Source organism: Cherax quadricarinatus, unplaced genomic scaffold (genome assembly GCF_038502225.1).
Source record: "Cherax quadricarinatus isolate ZL_2023a unplaced genomic scaffold, ASM3850222v1 Contig131, whole genome shotgun sequence".
In the NCBI taxonomy this organism is placed as follows: domain Eukaryota; kingdom Metazoa; phylum Arthropoda; class Malacostraca; order Decapoda; family Parastacidae; genus Cherax; species Cherax quadricarinatus.
Window position 1 is genome coordinate 12668 of NW_027195157.1, and position 21264 is coordinate 33931.

General features: G+C 40.5%; 1 protein-coding gene across 1 annotated transcript; it reads left to right on the plus strand.

The window, feature by feature from the left end:
• Positions 1-1095: 1095 nt before the first annotated feature.
• LOC128685664 (uncharacterized) lies at positions 1096-20394 on the plus strand (the record flags this gene model as incomplete). Its single annotated transcript, XM_070080076.1, has 2 exons — positions 1096-1275; positions 20053-20394. Coding segments are annotated over 2 exons (327 nt in total), but the record flags the coding sequence as incomplete, so codon positions are not given.
• Between the last annotated feature and the right edge of the window lie 870 nt (positions 20395-21264).

The window sequence follows — 21264 nt, forward strand, 5'->3', positions numbered from 1 at the left end:
GTTCGTTCTTCACAGTATTGCTGTGAGTATTCTATCCCGATGATAGGAAAGCAGGTTCTTTACCGCTGCAATGATGAGGGGCTACGTCCTGCAATTTCATACAGGTGCACAGGTAATTAAATCCAAAAAGGGGAAGTCTCAGGACGTTAGTCCATCTCCATCAGTTCTACTCGTTGATTGGCAGGTGACCCTCTCTGTCATCCAAGCTGGAAAGATAGACAGGTTACCCACTGCTTAAGAAATCACTCTCCATGATAAGTACAATACCTAAAAGATGTGGTGATTATTACAACAATCAACTTAGAGCAAGACTGAAAGGACTAAGTTTATTATTGGTCAAAAGTGAAGCTTTTAACCAATAAATCCACTAGAATACAAGGCAAGCATGTACTTACAGTAGTTCTGGGAGCTGTGAGTCTATTGATTACTGTTTGGACCGGAGCCCCACACGTCACCTTTCGAAGGGGGGGGAAGAAGGAGGGGAAGGGATAGCGGGAGCTAGACTGACCCTACCTTAACAAGCAGCCAACAATCAAACTATCACTTTCCGGGTGGGGAAAAAAAGGCGGGAATAGCGGGAGCTAGACTTGCCTTACCTTAACAAGTAGCCGGCAAGCAAACTATCACTTTTGGGGAGGGGGAAAAAAGGCGGGAATAGCGGGAGCTTGACTTACCCTACCTTAACAAGTAGCCGGCAATGAAACTATTGTTACTATATGCAGTGGACCCCCGGTTAACGATATTTTTTCACTCCAGAAGTATGTTCAGGTGCCAGTACTGACCGAATTTGTTCCCATAAGGAATATTGTGAAGTAGATTAGTCCATTTCAGAACCCCAAACATTCACGTACAAACGCACTTACATAAATACACTTACATAATTGGTCGCATTCGGAGGTGATCGTTATGCGGGGGTCCACTGTACTCCCTCGCTACTCCTATCTATTGAACTTTTCCCTCACATATACGTTTGGACCGTTTACGGGTTAAAGGAAGTGAAGTGAACATTTGTTTGTATGTTCAGTTCATACATTATTTTCAGTATTTCATGTATAATACAGCATGTATTTTTAATGATCAATTATATGTATGCAGAAAACATGGGGAGTAATCAGAGTGTTACTGGGAGAGTCATTGAATCATTGCCTGGTAGACGTCCCCGTCAACTGTGTTCGTCAACTTATTGAGCTAGTCAATGAGGTCCTGCCCACTCAACCCAAGTTTGAGAAAGTTCCTCGGCTCAAAAATGATGAGGATGCCAAGTACCTCGTGAAGGTAAGTTATCACTACATTATATATGAAGTAACTACCTTGTGAATGTAAGTTATCACTACATTATACAGTGGTACCCAGAGTTGGGAAATAATTCGTTCCAGAAGGCTGTCCAAGTGCCGTTACCGAACAAATTTGTTCCCATAAGGAGTAATGTAAATTAGATTAGTCTGTTTCAGACCCCAAAAATACACTTACAAAAGCACTTGCAATAATACACTTACATAATTGCTTGAGTTATGAGCTGTACGAAACTTGGGGTACCACTGTACAGTGAACCCCCAAGTTTCATGATTAATCCGTTCCACAGAATCTGCTGAATGGTGGAATTCATGAATGACAAAAACCATTTTCCCCATAAGAAATACAGTGAATCCCTGGATTACGCAATTCATCTGTTCCAGAAAGAGTGACTTATCCCAAATCTGCCTTATTCTGAATTAGTTTCCCCATAAGAAATAATGGAAATCCAATTAATCTGTTTCAGACTCCCAAAAGTATTAAAAAAAAGTTCTAAGTGAAATATACATTTACCTACACAGAAAACAATGATACATGAAGAATAAAACAATAAAATCACACTTACCTTTATTGAGGACATGGTGATGTATGGATGACAGGAGGAGGCGAGAGGATGGAGGAGTTTACTATTGTTTGGAAGGGGAATCCTCTTCCATAAAGACTTCAGGTACCAAGTACTTATCCTGGGTTACTTCCCTCCTTTGTTTTTTAACCCCTTCAGGGTCCAAGGCCAAAATCTGAAGTGGTGCTCCAGTGTCCAAGAAATTTTGAAAAAAAAAAAAAAAAAATTTCTTACAGAATTGAAGAGTATATTTTTGTGAAGGTAATAAGAAAAAACAAAAATTCTGATCAGTACTTACTGAGATACAGCAGCGGGAAGTTGACCCAAAATGACCGGGTGGCGGCAACATCAGTGACTTCCGCAAAATCCCATTTTTTTATTTTAGGTTTTTTATACTTTTTCTTTTCATTTCTAATCTTTTTCTTTTTCTAATAACATTTGTGGCCTGTGAGACCAGTATAATGTATATTGTATAAGTGTACACTCATTGTATTCAACACAATAACTGCACTAATTTGTTTATCATTATATTGCTTACAAAATTTGTTTACAAGTTTATTGTAAACAAAATGATTTAAGTATTAGTGCGGTTATTGTGTTGAACACAATGGTACCATATAGTACCATATGGTACAGTGGTGCCATAGGGTGCAATTGTACCTTAGCATGCAATTGTACCATAGGGTGCAATTGTACCATAGGGTGCAATTGTACCATATGGTACAATGGCACCATATGATACAATGGTACCATATGGTTGTGTGGTACAATGGCACATGATACAATGGTACCATATGATACAATGGTACCATATGGTACAATGGCACCATTTGGTACAATGGTACCATATTATACAATGGTACCATATGATGCAATGGTACCATATGATACATTGTACCATACAGTGCAATGATACCATATGGTTCATTGTACCATATGGTACTATATGGTACTGTTGTATTCAACACAATAAACACACTAATATTTTCATTATTTTGTTTACAATAGTTGTTTACAACAAAAATATGCAAAAATGTTGTATATTAGTAATCTATTATATATTTACAAATGTACAGGAACTCCACATGTTCTTTGAGGTGAATGACAAAGTGCTTTGTCTCAGAAACTGCTGAGTCAGTAGCTAGCTTATGTCGCCACTCACTCAGTCTTGGCTGGTGTCTCGTGCCGCCAACACCTATTGACCATATGGTACACGGTACTATATTCTATTGTACTATATGGTATAGGGTACCGTGCAGTACAGGATAACATATGGTACAGGGTACCATATGGCTCAGGGTACCATATGGCTCAGGGTACCATATGGTACAGGGTACCATATGGTACAGGGTACGATACAGTACAGGACACCATATGGTACAGATACAGGGATAACTATGGGAATAAGTTACCCTGACTTTTTTGGGTTATCCTAGGAATTTATACGTATGCTGCTATGTATGATAATCTATGTAATTGTATTTCTGTACACCTAAATAAACTTACTCAAGTGCATGTGGCATCATAAGTAAGTTTATTTAGTTATACACAAATAAAGTTACATAGAATATCAGACTTAGCAGCATATGTTTGGAGAACCTAGGATAACCCAAAAAAGTCAGACAGACTTATTTCCATTAGGGTCCCTGTACCCTGTACCCTGTACCATATGGTATGTACCATATGGTACAATGTACTATATGGCACATTGTACCATATGGTACCATATGATACCATTGTACCATATGATACCATTGTATGACATGGCACCATTGTACCATATGGTACCATTGTACCATATGGCACAATGGTGCCATATGGTTCAAAACCATAGAATTCATCTTCAGCTCCACTTCCATCAGTCTTAGAACTGTAAGTTGTGAAGAGGAGATTCAGAATTAGCCCGGAGAGTGAGTGGGGAGTGAGAGCTTCCTTGCCGCCAGGCACTATGAATAAAGCTACTTTGCAGGCGTTCCCACACTGCCATGCGGGCTTCCAGATTTTTTCTATGGTGTGCACACTGACCACCTAGACCCATTCTCTCAGATGTAGGCCTACCACCCTTCTCGCGCTAAATTTGACGCCGCTAGAATTTTGGAGTAGATCTACAGTTTGGACCCTGAACGTAAAGCCGTAGATCTATGGGATGGACCCGGAAAGGGTTAATGCCACTAGGGCCAGCTTGAGAGTCGCTGGTTCCCCGTCACTCAAAAAAGTGTTTCAGAGAGGTCTTTTTCTGCCATATGTTAGGAATAGTGTTGGGAGACAGGGCAAGATAGTCCTTCAATATGACACTAATATCAGCTCTATGGCTTTTTTTTTTTTTTTTTTTTCAACAAACCGGCCGTATCCCACCAAGGCAGGGTGGCCCAAAAAGAAAAACGAAAGCTTCTCTTTTTAAATTTAGTAATATATACAGGAGAAGGAGTTACTAGTTCCTTGCTTCCCGGCATTTTAGTCGCCTTTTACAACACACATGGCTTACGGAGGAAGAATTCTGTTCCACTTCCCTATGGAGAATGGCTTATTTATCTAGCACAATTTATCTAATATGACATAATAAACAATATTAATAACATAGAGACATGATATATACTCTAGAATGAATAAAATATGGCATTGAGAATGTCACAAGTGATGGTGTGTTGTTTGTTGTTGAGTGTATAAGGGCCACTGAAAGATAAGCCATACATAGTTGTGGTGAAGGCAACAGCAGAGGCAGCGGTGTTAGTCAGTAGCCCTGTATACCTCCAACAATAGTGGGGGGGTCAGTTTCGTGCTGTCCTTTTTCTATCGATTAATTGCTTATCGTGGCCTGGTGGCTAAAGCTCCCGCTTCACACACGGAGGGTCCGGGTTCGATTCCCGGCAGGTGGAAACATTCGACACGTTTCCTTACACCTGTTGTCCTGTTCACCTAGCAGCAAATAGGTACCTGGGTGTTAGTCGACTGGTGTGGGTCGCATCCTGGGGGACAAGATTAAGGACCCCAATGGAAATAAGTTAGACAGTCCTCGATGATGCACTGACTTTCTTGGGTTATCCTGGGTGGCTAACCCTCCGGGGTTAAAAATCCGAACGAAATCTCTCTTACTTGCTACACTGTTAATGCTGCACTTTATTGCTGGCTGGTGCTGTAGCCTTTATCGACTCTTCCTGCTTTAGTATCGTATGTATTGCAGAATCACTGAAAAGCACATTCTCCTCTTTCTCTCTCAGCTCTTTACCAAAGGGCTGGCTGGCACTAGAAGCTTTCTTTGGGCCTGGTGGCTTATTTAGCAGTTTGAAGCACTAAAAAGAATAGAATAATACAAAATTTATCGTATGAATGAGTGGAATCATCCTCACTGGCTGGTAAACAATGTTACACTGGCTCTACATGGAGTGTTGGGGCTACTCAGGCCACGTGGACACGTTCCAGACGAATGACTTATACCAAGTTCGGTGACGTTTACCGAGCCAATATTTTGACGAGAAAACGTTACTTATTCTGAATATTACTTATTCTGATGATGACTTAATCCAGGGGTCCACTGTAATGGAAATCTAATTAATCCATTTCAGACACCCAAAAGTATTAAATTAACAAAAAATAATTTTTTTTTAAAGATTAAATATAGATTTACATACAAAAAAAATGACAAATAAATATAAAGCACTAATAAAATAGATAAATGAACATTTAACATCACACTTAACCCTTTCAGGGTCGAGAGGCCCTCTCCTAAACTCGTTCTCAGGGTCGAAAATTTTTCGGAAAAAAAAAAAATTCTTATGAAATGATAGAGAATCTTTTCCTGATCATAATGACAAGAAAAATTTGAAATTTGATGGAAAACTTACGGAATTATGCTCTCGCAAAGTTAGCGGTCTCAACAATGTTTAGGCATCGGCGATTTTGCCCACTTTGAGCCCTATTTTTGGCCAATTTCAGTGTACTAGTCAACAAAAATCATATCTATTTCGCTAGAACTTCATTTTTTTCTGTCAAATGAGTACAAGAAACCACCCATTTACCGATTTCAAGTATCCAATAAAGCGGTCAGAAATTGGTAATTTTGCCAATTTCACACAAATTTCAGAAGATGCCAATTTCCAAATAGGGTCCAGAATAAGCAATACAAACGTTCCTGGCACTAAAATAACATTTTCTCTGTTCATTAGTCATGTCCGCAGGCCCCTCTAACATCTCATTTGCTTTCCACTTTGAATTTTTATTCTCACAAAAAATAGAAGATTTACTGTTATACAGACTACTGCATTAGTGTAGAAGTGGTGTAGAAATGGTATAAATAATATCAGTGCACTTGTGAAAGAATATTAGACTCACCAGTTGACGTGTATTAGACGCTTGGCATGATTTGTTTACTTTTGAAATTTAGTAAAAATCGAATATTTCTGCTACTTTGAGCTCAATTTCAAGGTATTTTTCATAATGAAACCAATCAAAATCATCTCAATTTATGTAATATGTCTTCCATTCTATAAAAGAAGACCAGGAAAACTAGAATACAACCATAACTACCACATGAAAATACAGTGGACCCCCGCATAGCGAACTTAATCCGTGCAAGAGGGCTGGTCGTTATGCGAAATGTTCGCTATCCGAATTAATTTTCCCCATAAGAAATAATGGAAATAAAATTAATCCGTGCAAGACACCCAAAAGTATGAAAAAAAAATTTTTTTACCACAAAAAAATGTTAATTTTAGTACACACAAACTGAAAAAGGCATGCACAATTACATGACACTTACTTTTATTGAAGATCTGGTGATGATTGATGGGATGGGAGGAGGGGAGAGAGAGTGTTAGTGTTTAGAAGGGGAATCCCCTTCCATTAACACTTGAGGAGGCAAGTCCTTTTCCGGGGTTACTTCCCTTCTTCTTTTAATGCCACTAGGACCAGCTTCAGAGTCACTGGACTTCTTTCTGTCCATAGAGCTCTGTACCTCCCGTTCCTTTACGATTTGTCTAAAATGGGCCATAACATTGTCATTGAAATAGTCACCAGCACGCCTTGCAACAGCTGTGTCAGGGTGATTTTCATCCATAAAGGTTTGCAGTTCAACCCACTGTGCACACATTTCCTTAATTTTTGAAGTAGGCACAATGGATTCCACAACTGGCATAGGCTTCTCAGGGTTAGCCCCAAACCCTTCAAAATCTTTCTTAATTTCCATACTAATTCTCACCCTTTTTACCACAGGGTTGGCACTAGAAGCTTTCTTGGGGCCCATGGTCACTTATTTTCAACAAACAGAACCGAAAACACTGTAATAATACGAAATATTCCGAGTGTATGCTTGAATGTTACCGCGGAGGCTAGCTGGTAAACAATGGGACAGGCGGCACATGTGAGGCTGGCTGAGGCCGCACATTGGACGCGTCTCGGACGAAGTTCGCTGAGCGGGTTTTTGTCTACTATGCGGGGCAAAATTTTAGCGATCAAAGCGTTCGCTATGCGGAATGTTCGCTATGCAAGGCGTTCGCTATGCGGGGGTCCACTGTACAATGCAAAGTCGCTGTTTTAAACCAAAAACACGGTCAAAGTTTTTTTTTCTCATTATGCACTGTGTGCTGGAGGATTTTTTTTATACTGTGCACACTGACCACATAGACCCATTCTTTCATATGTAGGCCTACTAGCTTTCTCTCACTAGATTTGAAGGTGCTAGAATTTAGGCGTTCTAGTACATCAATAACCCTGGTACGTAAGCCATACTAGTATGTCAGAAACCCTGAAAGGGTTAACCTTTATTGAAGAGACTTGTTGGTGTATGGCAGACTGGTAGGAGGTGAGAGGGAGGCGAGTTTATTATCTTCCTGGCTTGCTAGTGTACTCGCATATAATCTAGTGATACCAGTGAATAGCAGAATACAGTGTTGTAGTAGCAACTAACCAGTATTATAATGGTACTTAGTGGAGTGGAGTGACTTTCATTAGTTTCTTTTTTCTTGAAATACCAGACGTATACTGTGAATTTCATATAATCTGTAGTTACCAGCGCTCGCAATATACACAACGAGAAGCAATTATTACTACAGAAAAAGCGTCCTTCCTCCAAAATTTCCACCAGTCAACTATAGTGATAATATAGCATTTATTGTGGTGGAGACGAAAAAAAAAAAAAAAAAAAAAAAAAAAAAAAAAAAAAAAAAAAAGCTAGATACAGCGATTGATAAACAAGGGTTGAGGTCGACCGTTCGTCATTGTAGGAGTTGCCAGCAGTCACCGGTTTCTTCAACACGCAAGTTATACTTTTGTATCAATCAAATCACATATTACTCGGGTAGATAATTTCCAGTAGATCCTTCATGTGTTAGCTCAAATCACCGACCAGTATGTTTTAAATAAGTGACCCACTGATCAGATCAGATCGACTGGCCCGAACCCTTCACTGGTCCGAACCCTTGACTGGTTTCAAACGGTTTCGTTGGACAGTAAAGCAGACTGTAAACGGATGGGGTTGTAGGCGCCCTTATAAACACAAACATTAAATATAAATCAGGAACATGCACGGAAAGCTGTCCAATATACAAAAACAGTTAGAAACAGAAATACAAATAGCTAGAGCTTCATTTAAGGAGGTTATTAATAGAATATTCAAGAGGTTGCTAGTAGAATTGCAGTAAATCAACCATTCAAATCATTATGAAGCTGTGTGTAGTCTGTGGTCAGTCAAACAAACGGGCTTCCACATGGGTAAATTGTCATTTTTGTGGAAATTGGTGTCACGCCCCTTGTGCAGATATCCAAGGACTAGCTACAAGCAGTGTTAAAACAGGGAAGTGTTTTTGGGTATGCCCAAATGAGGGAAATCTGTGGACTAAAATCACAAGGGTATTAAAAGAGGACAACATCAAAGCTGCTTTCATAGAAAACCTGGAAGCTTTCTACAACAGATGGGAACATAAAAAGTCTGGGCTGAATGGTACTGCCCTTGATACTGGCCATGTAGTCAGAAACTGTAAGGCTGGAGGTGATGTCCTGGTAGTCTGTAAATGTGGGGCTGATAGTGCTGTCCTGGGAGACAGTAATGGTGAAGCTGGAGGTGCTGTCCTGGGAGACAGTAATGGTAAAGCTGGAGGTGCTGTCCTGGGAGACAGTAATGGTGAAGCTGGAGGTGCTGTCCTGGGAGACAGTAATGGTGAAGCTGGAGATTTTGTCCAGGTAGTCGGGAATTATACGCAGGAAGGAATACATATAAATGACCTCATAGGGGACAGGAGCCATAGTAGGGAAACAAGTGTAGTCAAAGATAAGATAAAACCAATATTGCAAACTAGAAATACCGCAGGAAATAGCAAACAAGAGGACTCCACTAGCAATAGTGAGGATATATTACCAAAAACAACTGGTGGGAGCTCCATTGTTGGTGCTAGGGAGGATAGAAGTAAGACAGGGAAACATGCACCAACAGAGAATACAGTCACAGAAACCCAAGGCAAATGGAAACCAAGCCTGTGCACATACTATGCACTTGGTATCTGCTGGCATGGGAAATCTGGAAAAACAGATGGGACGTGCAACTATGACCACCCTAGAAAATGCCATGCCCATATGACAACAGGAAAATGCAAACTCCCTTCCTGTAAGCTTTTTCACCCTGAACTGTGTACCTCTTCAGTACAGGAAAGATTGTGCTATAACTTAAATTGCCAGGCATACCATCTAAAGGGGACAAAAAGATACAAAACATCCAGGCCATGGGAAAACCTGGGTAGCCACAGCCACTCAAGAGGGAGAGGTTTTTTAGTGCCAGGAAGAAAAAAAAACTGGCAGGAAATGGCAGAAATCGTACACCAAATCTAGTCATTCCTGGAGTGGAACCACAGTCGATGGCCTCCACTCCAAACCAACAGATACAGATACTAATGCCGGAAAAAAAATCCCCCCCCCAGTACCAACAATACCACCAGTCCGATAACATTCTTCTTTGCAAATATACAGGGTCTAAAGCCAGCAACAAATAACAAAATACCTTTCATCCGTGGACTGCTTGCAGAGGCAAAGGCAATGTTCGCGGCTTTCACTGAGACCCACATAAAAGATCACTTGGACAACAAAATATGGATCCCAGGTTACAACCTATACAGATGTGACAGAGTGAACAGGCAAAAGGGGGGGGGGTTGGCCAGTACATTGCAGAGTCACTTGTTTGCACAGAACTGCTTAATGCCTCAAATGATGTAGTGGAAGTTTTAGCAGTAAAGGTCGAGAACCAAAACCTAGTCATTGTGGTAGTCTACAAGCCTCCGGATGCAACATCCCAGCAATTCCAGGAACAGCTGTTAAAAATTGACCACTGTCTGGAAAATCTTCCAGCTCCTGCACCCAACATCTTGCTCCTGGGGGATTTCAACTTAAGGCACCTAAAATGGAGGAATATAGCAAATAATATTGTTGCAGTAATAACACCAGGAGGCAGCTCTGATGAAAACTCACACTCACATGAGCTTTTAAATCTCTGCACAAAATTCAATTTAAACCAGCAAATAATAGAGCCTACTAGACTGGAGAATACACTAGACCTGATCTTCACTAACAATGATGATCTGATAAGAAATGTCACCATATCAAAAAAAATATACTCAGATCACAACATAATTGAGGTTCAGACATGTATGCGTGGAGCCCCAGACCGACATAATGAGACTAGTCACAAGGGAGCATTCACCAAATTCAACTTCAATGACAAAAACATAAAGTTTGACCAAGTAAACCAAGTCCTAACCGATATAAGCTGGGAAGATATACTAAGCAACACAGACCCCAACTTATGCCTAGAACAGATTAACTCGGTGGCACTCGATGTATGCACAAGGCTTATTCCTCTAAGAAAAAGGAGGAGTAGATGTAAAATAGAAAGAGACAGGCGCTCCCTTTACAGGCGACGGAAAAGAATAACAGAGCGGCTAAAAGAGGTCAATATGTCTGAAATGCGTAGGGAGACACTGGTCAGAGAAATAGCAAGCATCGAACTTAAGCTAAAAGAATCCTTTAGGAGTCAGGAATCGCGGGAAGAACTAAAAGCCATAAATGAAATCGAAAGAAACCCAAAGTATTTCTTCTCCTATGCCAAATCAAAATCGAGAACAACGTCCAGTATTGGGCCCCTACTTAAACAAGAGGGGACCTACACAGATGACAGCAAGGAAATGAGTGAGCTACTCAAGTCCCAATATGACTCAGTTTTTAGCAAGCCGCTAACCAAACTGAGAGTCGAAGATCAAAATGAATTTTTTATGAGAGAGCCACAAAATTTGATTAACACAAGCCTATCCGATGTTATCCTGACGCCAAATGACTTCGAACAGGCGATAAATGACATGCCCATGCACTCTGCCCCAGGGCCAGACTCATGGAACTCTGTGTTCATCAAGAACTGCAAGAAGCCCCTATCACGAGCCTTTTCCATCCTATGGAGAGGGAGCATGGACACGGGGGTCGTCCCACAGTTACTAAAAACAACAGACATAGCCCCACTCCACAAAGGGGGCAGTAAAGCAACAGCAAAGAACTACAGACCAATAGCACTAACATCCCATATCATAAAAATCTTTGAAAGGGTCCTAAGAAGCAAGATCATCACCCATCTAGAAACCCATCAGTTACACAACCCAGGGCAACATGGGTTTAGAGCAGGTCGCTCCTGTCTGTCTCAACTATTGGATCACTACGACAAGGTCCTAAATGCACTAGAAGACAAAAAGAATGCAGATGTAATATATACAGACTTTGCAAAAGCCTTCGACAAGTGTGACCATGGCGTAATAGCGCACAAAATGCGTGCTAAAGGAATAACAGGAAAAGTCGGTCGATGGATCTATAATTTCCTCACTAACAGAACACAGAGAGTAGTCGTCAACAGAGTAAAGTCCGAGGCAGCTACGGTGAAAAGCTCTGTTCCACAAGGCACAGTACTCGCTCCCATCTTGTTCCTCATCCTCATATCCGACATAGACAAGGATGTCAGCCACAGCACCGTGTCTTCCTTTGCAGATGACACCCGAATCTGCATGACAGTGTCTTCCATTGCAGACACTGCAAGGCTCCAGGCGGACATCAACCAAATCTTTCAGTGGGCTGCAGAAAACAATATGAAGTTCAACGATGAGAAATTTCAATTACTCAGATATGGTAAACATGAGGAAATTAAATCTTCATCAGAGTACAAAACAAATTCTGGCCACAAAATAGAGCGAAACACCAACGTCAAAGACCTGGGAGTGATTATGTCGGAGGATCTCACCTTCAAGGACCATAACACTGTATCAATCGCATCTGCTAGAAAAATGACAGGATGGATAATGAGAACCTTCAAAACTAGGGAGGCCAAGCCCATGATGACACTCTTCAGGTCACTTGTTCTATCTAGGCTGGAATATTGCTGCACACTAACAGCACCTTTCAAGGCAGGTGAAATTGCCGACCTAGAAAATGTACAGAGAACTTTCACGGCGCGCATAACGGAGATAAAACACCTCAATTACTGGGAGCGCTTGAGGTTCCTAAACCTGTATTCCCTGGAACGCAGGAGGGAGAGATACATGATTATATACACCTGGAAAATCCTAGAGGGACTAGTACCGAACTTGCACACGAAAATCACTCACTACGAAAGCAAAAGACTTGGCAGACGATGCACCATTCCCCCAATGAAAAGCAGGGGTGTCACTAGCACGTTAAGAGACCATACAATAAGTGTCAGGGGCCCGAGACTGTTCAACTGCCTCCCAGCACACATAAGGGGGATTACCAACAGACCCCTGGCAGTCTTCAAGCTGGCACTGGACAAGCACCTAAAGTCAGTTCCTGATCAGCCGGGCTGTGGCTCGTACGTTGGTTTGCGTGCAGCCAGCAGCAACAGCCTGGTTGATCAGGCTCTGATCCACCAGGAGGCCTGGTCACAGACCGGGCCGCGGGGGCGTTGACCCCCGGAACTCTCTCCAGGTAAACTCCAGGTATATGACGCTAATATCATCTCTACAGCTTATTTATCTATCATAATTCATCTAATATGACATAATAAGCAATATAAGTAACATAGAAGCTTGATTTATACTTTAGAATTAATAAAATATGTCATAATGTATGTGAGGAGTAAGTGGTGGTGGTGTTGGGTTTATAAGGGCCACTGAGAGAAGCCGTACATATTAGTGGTAGTAGAGGCGGCAGCAGAAGCCACCAACACTGTTCACACTGAAACAATGTACGTAATGTATAAATAAGAAATATTTACACTTTAATTTATAAATAATAAATATTTACACTTACCGTTGAGAGGTTAGTTTAATTAGTTTGATGGAGGAGATGCTGGCAGAGGTTTAAGGTGGCAGAAGATAGCAGGGCAGCATATGTTCAGTGGTCCTATACACCTCCAACAACATTGGAGAGTTACTTTCGTGTCTTTTTTTTTTATCACTTAATCACTTAACTTACTTGCTACACTGTTAATGCTACACTTTATAGCTGGCTGGTGCTGTAGCCTTTATCGATACCTGCTGCTTTAGTATCGTATATATCGTAGAATCACTGAAGAAGGCACATTCTCCCCTCTCTCTTCCTCCTCCACTTTGGTACTTTGCTATGAATTTTTTCTTGAATTCTATCGTGTTTATTTACCAAAGGACTGGCACTAGGAGCTTTCTTTGGGCCCATTGTGGATTATTATGAAATATATCGTATGAACCTGTGGGGTGATGCCGCACTGATGCTCTGAATGTTGTGTGTGAGCCTTTGTGTACATCCGTTCACACAGACGCATCCAGTACGGCCGGGTGGACGAATCATATAAGGGTTTTGGCCAGCCAAGAAGCAAGAGAATAAGAGACAAAACCTTTAGAGGATATGTTTCCTCTGTATCCCATCATATCCTCTTGAGGTTCTGTCTATTATTCTCTTGCTTCTTGGCTGGCTAAAACCCTCACTCCCTTTCTTGGCACTTTTTCTCCTGCCCACCTTCGTCACTCTCAAGACTTCATTGAATGGGTTCGCTCTTTCCCGACCTGTAAGATGCTTTGTCTTGACATTGAGTCCCTTTTCACTAATGTCCCTCTTGATGATGTCCTTAATTTTCTCAGAGAGAAGGCCAGTGAAGGGTTACTTAATCTCCCTATACATACTGATGTTTTTCTTGATCTTATCCACCTTTGTGTGGACTCAAATTTCTTTTCCTTCCAAGGTAAGTAGTATTCTCAAATTTTCGGTGTCACTATGGGCTCTCCTCTATCTCTTGTTTTTGCTAATCTCTACATGGAATACATACTTCAAGACTGTTCTTCTTCCTACTACTGATGTGCGCCCTTCACTCTGGCTCTGCTATGTAGATGACATTTTTGCTGTTTGGCCTCATGACTCTAATCTCTTCCAACCATTTCTTGATGCTCTTAATAATCTTGCCCCTTCCATTAAATTTAAATCTGAATGGGAATCTAATTCCTTGCTTCATTTCCTTGATGTTCATGTCCACTGCTCAGATACAGGGTTTGCCTTTTCCGTTTACTGCAAGCCTATGCACAGTGGCATGCACATTCACTACTTTTCTTATCATGCTTCCTCTGTCAAGAAAAATGTTCTTATTTCCCTCTTTCTCCATGCTCTCCGCATTTGTGATCCTCAATTCCTTGAATCAGAAATTTCCACTCTTCATAATTCATTTTCCCATCTTGACTACCCTTCTCATTTCATTGACTCTGCCTTCTCATGTGCTAAATGAACTTTCTTCTCTCCCAAACTCTCTACTCCCGTGAACTCTCCTGTCCTCTGCCTTCCCTACATTTCCGGTCTTTCATACCTCTCCTCCCTCTATAGATGCTACTGGTGCCTACTCTATTTCTTGTTCCTCCTGTCCTCTTCATTACTTTGGAGAAACCGGCCAATCTCTTTCTGACAGACTTAAGGAGCACAAAAGTAGTGTTAGGCTTGCTAACACCAACAATGCTCTTTTCTGTCATGTCAGAGATCACAATCATCCTATTGACTGGTCTTCTGCTAAAACTGTCTACCCTGCATTTAACTTTCACAGTCACAGTTTGGTTGAATCCTCCCTTATACGCAACTTATCTTGTATGAATCTTAGTCCTGGCCTTGTCTCTGTCGATGCCGTCCTTTCCCATTACACTGTAAAATGCTCCAAACTTCAGAATGCCCGTGACTTAACCTGATTCTTTTTTCCCCTTCTCCCTTTTCCCCTTTCCTCTTTCCTCTTTTTCCTTTGGGTTTTCTTTCTTCTGCCTTGGGTATTTGTTCTTTCATTATTTGCCCCCTCCCCCTCTGTGTTCTTGCTCCTACCCCCTGTGGGCCCCTAGCTCACTTGCAGTGCTCCTCTTTCTTAGTATTTAACTGACTCCACTACCACTACTACTACTACCTCCACCACTACTACCTCCACCACTACCTCTCTTGCTCCCATCACTGTCTGCTGGCCTCTATATACTCCTTCTGTCTTTTCTGTTAGTGTGACTTTATAAGTGGTCCAAGTCGGACCAAAATGTTGTTGTAAGCTCCTCTCTTCTATGTGCGGGTTATTTGTGTATGACTTCATCAACCTTGCGCTAAAATCATTTGCATCTGACAAATATATTACAGGAAAAATCTGACGTATGTTGTTTTCAATGTATTTATAAGCGAATTTTTATATTTTTTTTGCTGCAATGAGATAGAAAATTATTAAAGATTGAAGTTTGATGCTGTACAATAGTATAGGTATTACCGGTGTTACGAGCTGGTACTGTTACTGAGATATGATGTCTTTCCATATCTCTCTCTCATACTCATTCACACAAATACATGCATGCACTCACACATGCACACACTCACACATGCACACACTCACACATGCACACATTCAAACATGCACACATTCAAACATGCACACACTCACACATGCACACACTCACACATGCACACACTCACATGCATACACATGCTCGCAGGTGGCGGGAAACTCAAATATGATTTGGCGGCTGGGAATTTGGAGGCTGGGAATTTGGCGGTTGGGAATTCGCTAATGTGTGAAGCCCGCAAAAGTTGAAAACATGAATGTTGAGGGAGACCTGTAATTGTATTACATTTAACGAGTGTATATATGAACATTTCACTATACAGTGGACCCTCACCTAATGATGGCATCACATAACGTTAAATCCACCTAGCGATACATTTTAACACAAAAATTTTGCCTCGCCTAGTGCTAAAAAACTCGCTCAACGCAATTCATCCGAGACGCGTCCACGTGTGGCCTGAGCCAGCCTCACTTGTTCCGTGGGTGGCAGTGTTTACAAGCCAGCCTCCGCGGTCACATCCAAGCATACAATCGGAACATTTCATATTATCACAGCGTTTTTAGTGATTTCACGTGCAAAATAAGTGACCATGGGCCCCAAGAAAGCTTCTAGTGCCAACCCTGTGGTAAAAAGGGTGAGAAATCCTATCGTACCACAGTCAGCTGCTGCTGCACCACCATCAGCTGTTGCTGGACCAGTCAGCTGTTGCTGCACCACAGCTGCTGCTGCACCACAGCTGCTGCTGCACCACAGTCTGCTGCTGCACCTCGGTCAGCTGTTGCTGCACTACAGTCAGCTGCTGCTGCACCACAGCTGCTGCTGCACCATGGTCAGCTGTTGCTGCACCACAGTCAGCTGTTGCTGTTGCTGCACCACCATCAGCTGTATTACTCAAAGATGTGGAGAGTGTGTTGTTGGTATGGCTTAACATGAAACAATTACCGAGAAACGATTGACCCCAGAGGGTTAGCCACCCAGGATAACCCAAGAAAGTCAGTGCATCATCGAGGACTGTCTAACTTATTTCCATTGGGGTCCTTAATCTTGTCCCCCAGGATGCGACCCACAACAGTTGACTAACACCCAGGTGAACAGGAAAAAATGCCTGGAACTAGTGCTCATATTGGTGAGGTTAGTGGGGAGGATGTGGAAGAGTTGGTGGAGGAGGACAATGAAGAACAAACCACTGATGAGCTGCTAGATCATCTTCAACAGCAAGAGGCCAGACCTGAGGAAACTGCTTTGGAGGAGGGGAGAGAGAAATTGAAGAAGTTGCCTACTTCAAAGATTAAGGAAATGTGTGCAATGTGACTTAAAGTGCAAACCTTTTTTGATAAAAATCACACTGACACAGCTATTGCAAGCCGTGCTGGTGACTTACACTGACAATGTTGTGAAATACTTTAGGAAAGTCATAAAGGAACGAGAGGTACAGGCCTCTATGGACAGATATGTTGTGCGACAGAGGTCCAGTGACTCTGAAGCTGGTCCTAGTGGCATTAAAAGAAGAAGAGAAGTAACTCCAGAAAAGGACTTGCTACCTCAAGTCCTAATGGAAGGGGATTCCCCTTCTAAACACTAAGACCATCCACACACTCCCCTCCTCCCATCCCATGAATCATCACCAGATCTTCAATAAAGGTAAGTGTCATGTATTGTACATCTCTTCTTCAGTTTGTGTGTATTAAAATTAATATTTCATGTGGTAAAAATTTTTTTTTTTCATACTTTGGGGTGTCTTGCATGGATTAATTTGATTTCCATTATTTCTTATGGGGAAAATTAATTCCCCTAACGATAATTTCGCCTAACGTTGAGCTCTCAGGAATGGATTAATATCATTAGGCGAGGGTCCACTGTACTTGGGTCTCACAGGCCATAAAAGTTATGTGAAAAAATAAAATAGTGAAAAAAACAAGAAACCTTCGAACAAAAGTAAACCAAAGTTTACTGGGTGAGCGGCAGTTGCCACTGTTGCCATACGCGGCTCATTTTCTGCAAACTTCAAGCCTCTATATCTCGGTAAGTACTGATGGCACAAATTTTTTTTTGGACTAAAACAATCAGAAAAATTATCTTAACATTTTCGTAAGAAAAAATAATTTTTTTTTTCAAATATTTTGCGTCACCAGGAGACACTTCAGGATTGGGGCTTGCGACAATCAAAGGGTTAAGACCATTAAGACTACAAATATTTTAAGGTAAGTAATGAGTGTACTGTACAGGAGGGCCCCGCTTTATGGCATTTCACTTTACGGCGTTCCGCTAATAAGGTCATTTCAAATTATGACCAAAACTCGCTATACGGCTCCCCCCACCTGACTTTCTAATATGGTCACCGCGCCCCACCCTGTTTGTTTACATTCTTCGTGAGCTCAGTAAGCACTACGTCTCTCCATTTTGTCTGGAAACTCCAAAATTTCAAATGTTTTTAAAAGTTATTTCATATTTTATATATACTCTGATAATTATACTTATGTATACCTGTACTTAAATAAACTTACATACTGTGCTGGCATGCAGGTACACATTAAAATCAGTAAGAGTGTCTTATGTCTCCAGACGTCATATTAGTAATGATAATAATAATCATCGAGTCTCATTTAAATGTCGTACATTACGTTAAATACACATTTTCATTAATCCATCTATGATATTTTTTCAAAATTATACAATAAACACGATACATAACATAAAAAGATGATAAATACACCCCACAATAGAATAAATAAACATAAATATGAGATGTGGTAGCAGACGACTTGCACAAGTGACGCCATATTAGAAATGCTAATAATAATAATAATAATCACCGAGTCTCATTAAATGTTGTATATTACGTTAATATACACATTTTCATTAATCCATCCATGATATTTTTTTCAAAATTATATAATAAACACTATACATAACATAAAAAGATGATAAATACACCCTACAATAGAATAAATAAACATAAATATGAGATGTGGTAGCCAGATAACTTGTACAAGTGATGCCAAGAATAACATTTTCTCTAAACTAACATAAGAGAAAATGTGTTACTGGGGGTAACTGTAGAAAATTATTCCTTTCGTATGTATGTAAGTAAGTTTATTCAGGTATACACAAATACAGTTACATAGATTATCATACATAACAACATATGTGTAGAGAACCGAGGATAACCCAAAAAAGTCAGAGTGACTTATTTCCATTGCCTTCACTCAGAGCATCATTTCTTCTCAAAATGATGTTACATGAGAATGGGAGTGTTCTTCTTTATTTATTCTACCGTATCAATGTAGAGACAACCTGTACACAATGTAACTTGTACACAAACCAGACGTGTACACTTCGTTTACAAAACTTACCTTCGCCTGGTTTGTTTACATAACTCTGCGCCTGTCCTCTCTCACGCACTCATTCTTTCTCTCTCTCATTTATTTGTTTTATCTCATTTACTTACTCCTGACCCTACATTAAGACTACAAATATTTTAAGGTAAGTAATGAGTGAACTGTATATACATTTTATCGCTCTGGGATGCTTAAATATAATAGAATATTATGTGTAGGTGGGTTGGCCTGGTATGGTAGCCCGGCTGACTACCATACATACCACACTTGATTTCTTACCCTAGATTTTAAGGTAAGTAATGAGTGAACTGTATATACATTTTATCGCTCTGGGATGCTTAAATATCATAGAATTGTATGTGTGGGTGGGGTGGCCTGGTATGGTAGCCTGGCTGACTACCATACATACCACACTTGATTTCTTACAATAAATACTACTTGTCTCACCCTAGATTAAGACTATAAATATTTTAAGGTAAGTAATGAGTGCACTATGTGTGTATTGTACTTTTTTATTGTTTTTTGATGCCTGGTTCTATTGCTAACTTAATATATGTTAGTGTAAACTTGTTATCTAGTGTTTGTATGCATTTGTAAGTGGAAAAAAAGGGTGTTCCACTTTACGGCAGTTTCCGCTTTATGGCGGTAGCCTGGAACCCAACCAGCCGTATAAGTGGGGCCTTCCTGTATATGCATTTTATCACTCTGGGGCGCTTTAAGCATCATAGTATATTATGTGTGGGTGGGGTGACCAGGAGGGCTACCACACCTACCCACACCTGACTTCTTACAGTAAATACAACACACCTTTTGCCCTACATTAAGACTACAAATATTTTGAGCTAAATAATGAGTGTACTGTGTGTGTATTTTACTTTTTATTGTTTTTTAATGCCTAGTTCTATTGCTAATTTAATGTATGTTAGTGTAAACTTGTTATCTTGCATGTAAGTGGAAAAAAAATGACTTTCTGCTTTTCAGCAATATCTGCTTTCTAGCAGTAGCCTGGAATGTAACCTCCTGTATAAGTGGGGCCCTACTGTATTATTTGTATTTTCTGTGCACACAGATTGATGGTTTACCAGACGTGTGTGGCAAAGGCAAGAATTACAGGACAGCAAAGATAGCAGCAGCAAAATTGGCTATTCGCAAGTTCCAAGCACATATGACTGAGTGGAACATGTTACTTGAGTACGCTAGCTCAGCGTCTCAGTGATTGTGGTGTATATATACATACACACACACATGCTGACTGAATTCCCAGCACCCACACCAGGGCCAGGAACTAAGATTCAACCTCACTACCCTCAATGGGGCCTAAAAAAATAACAGCAAGGGTCAGTCTCACTATAATAACAGCAAGGGTCTGTCCTACCATAATAAATCATTTGTTCATCAAAAATATTTTATATCAGCATTCCTCAGAAATGTGTGTATATATATATATATATGTGTATATATATATATATATATATATATATATATATATATATATATATATATATATATATATATATATATATATATATATATATAAAACTGGGTTGCTTAAATGTGCGTGGATGTAGTGCGGATGACAAGAAACAGATGATTGCTGATGTTATGAATGAAAAGAAGTTGGATGTCCTGGCCCTAAGCGAAACAAAGCTGAAGGGGGTAGGAGAGTTTCAGTGGGGGGAAATAAATGGGATTAAATCTGGAGTATCTGAGAGAGTTAGAGCAAAGGAAGGGGTAGCAGTAATGTTAAATGATCAGTTATGGAAGGAGAAAAGAGAATATGAATGTGTAAATTCAAGAATTATGTGGATTAAAGTAAAGGTTGGATGCGAGAAGTGGGTCATAATAAGCGTGTATGCACCTGGAGAAGAGAGGAATGCAGAGGAGAGAGAGAGATTTTGGGAGATGTTAAGTGAATGTATAGGAGCCTTTGAACCAAGTGAGAGAGTAATTGTGGTAGGGGACTTGAATGCTAAAGTAGGAGAAACTTTTAGAGAGGGTGTGGTAGGTAAGTTTGGGGTGCCAGGTGTAAATGATAATGGGAGCCCTTTGATTGAACTTTGTATAGAAAGGGGTTTAGTTATAGGTAATACATATTTTAAGAAAAAGAGGATAAATAAGTATACACGATATGATGTAGGGCGAAATGACAGTAGTTTGTTGGATTATGTATTGGTAGATAAAAGACTGTTGAGTAGACTTCAGGATGTACATGTTTATAGAGGGGCCACAGATATATCAGATCACTTTCTAGTTGTAGCTACACTGAGAGTAAAAGGTAGAT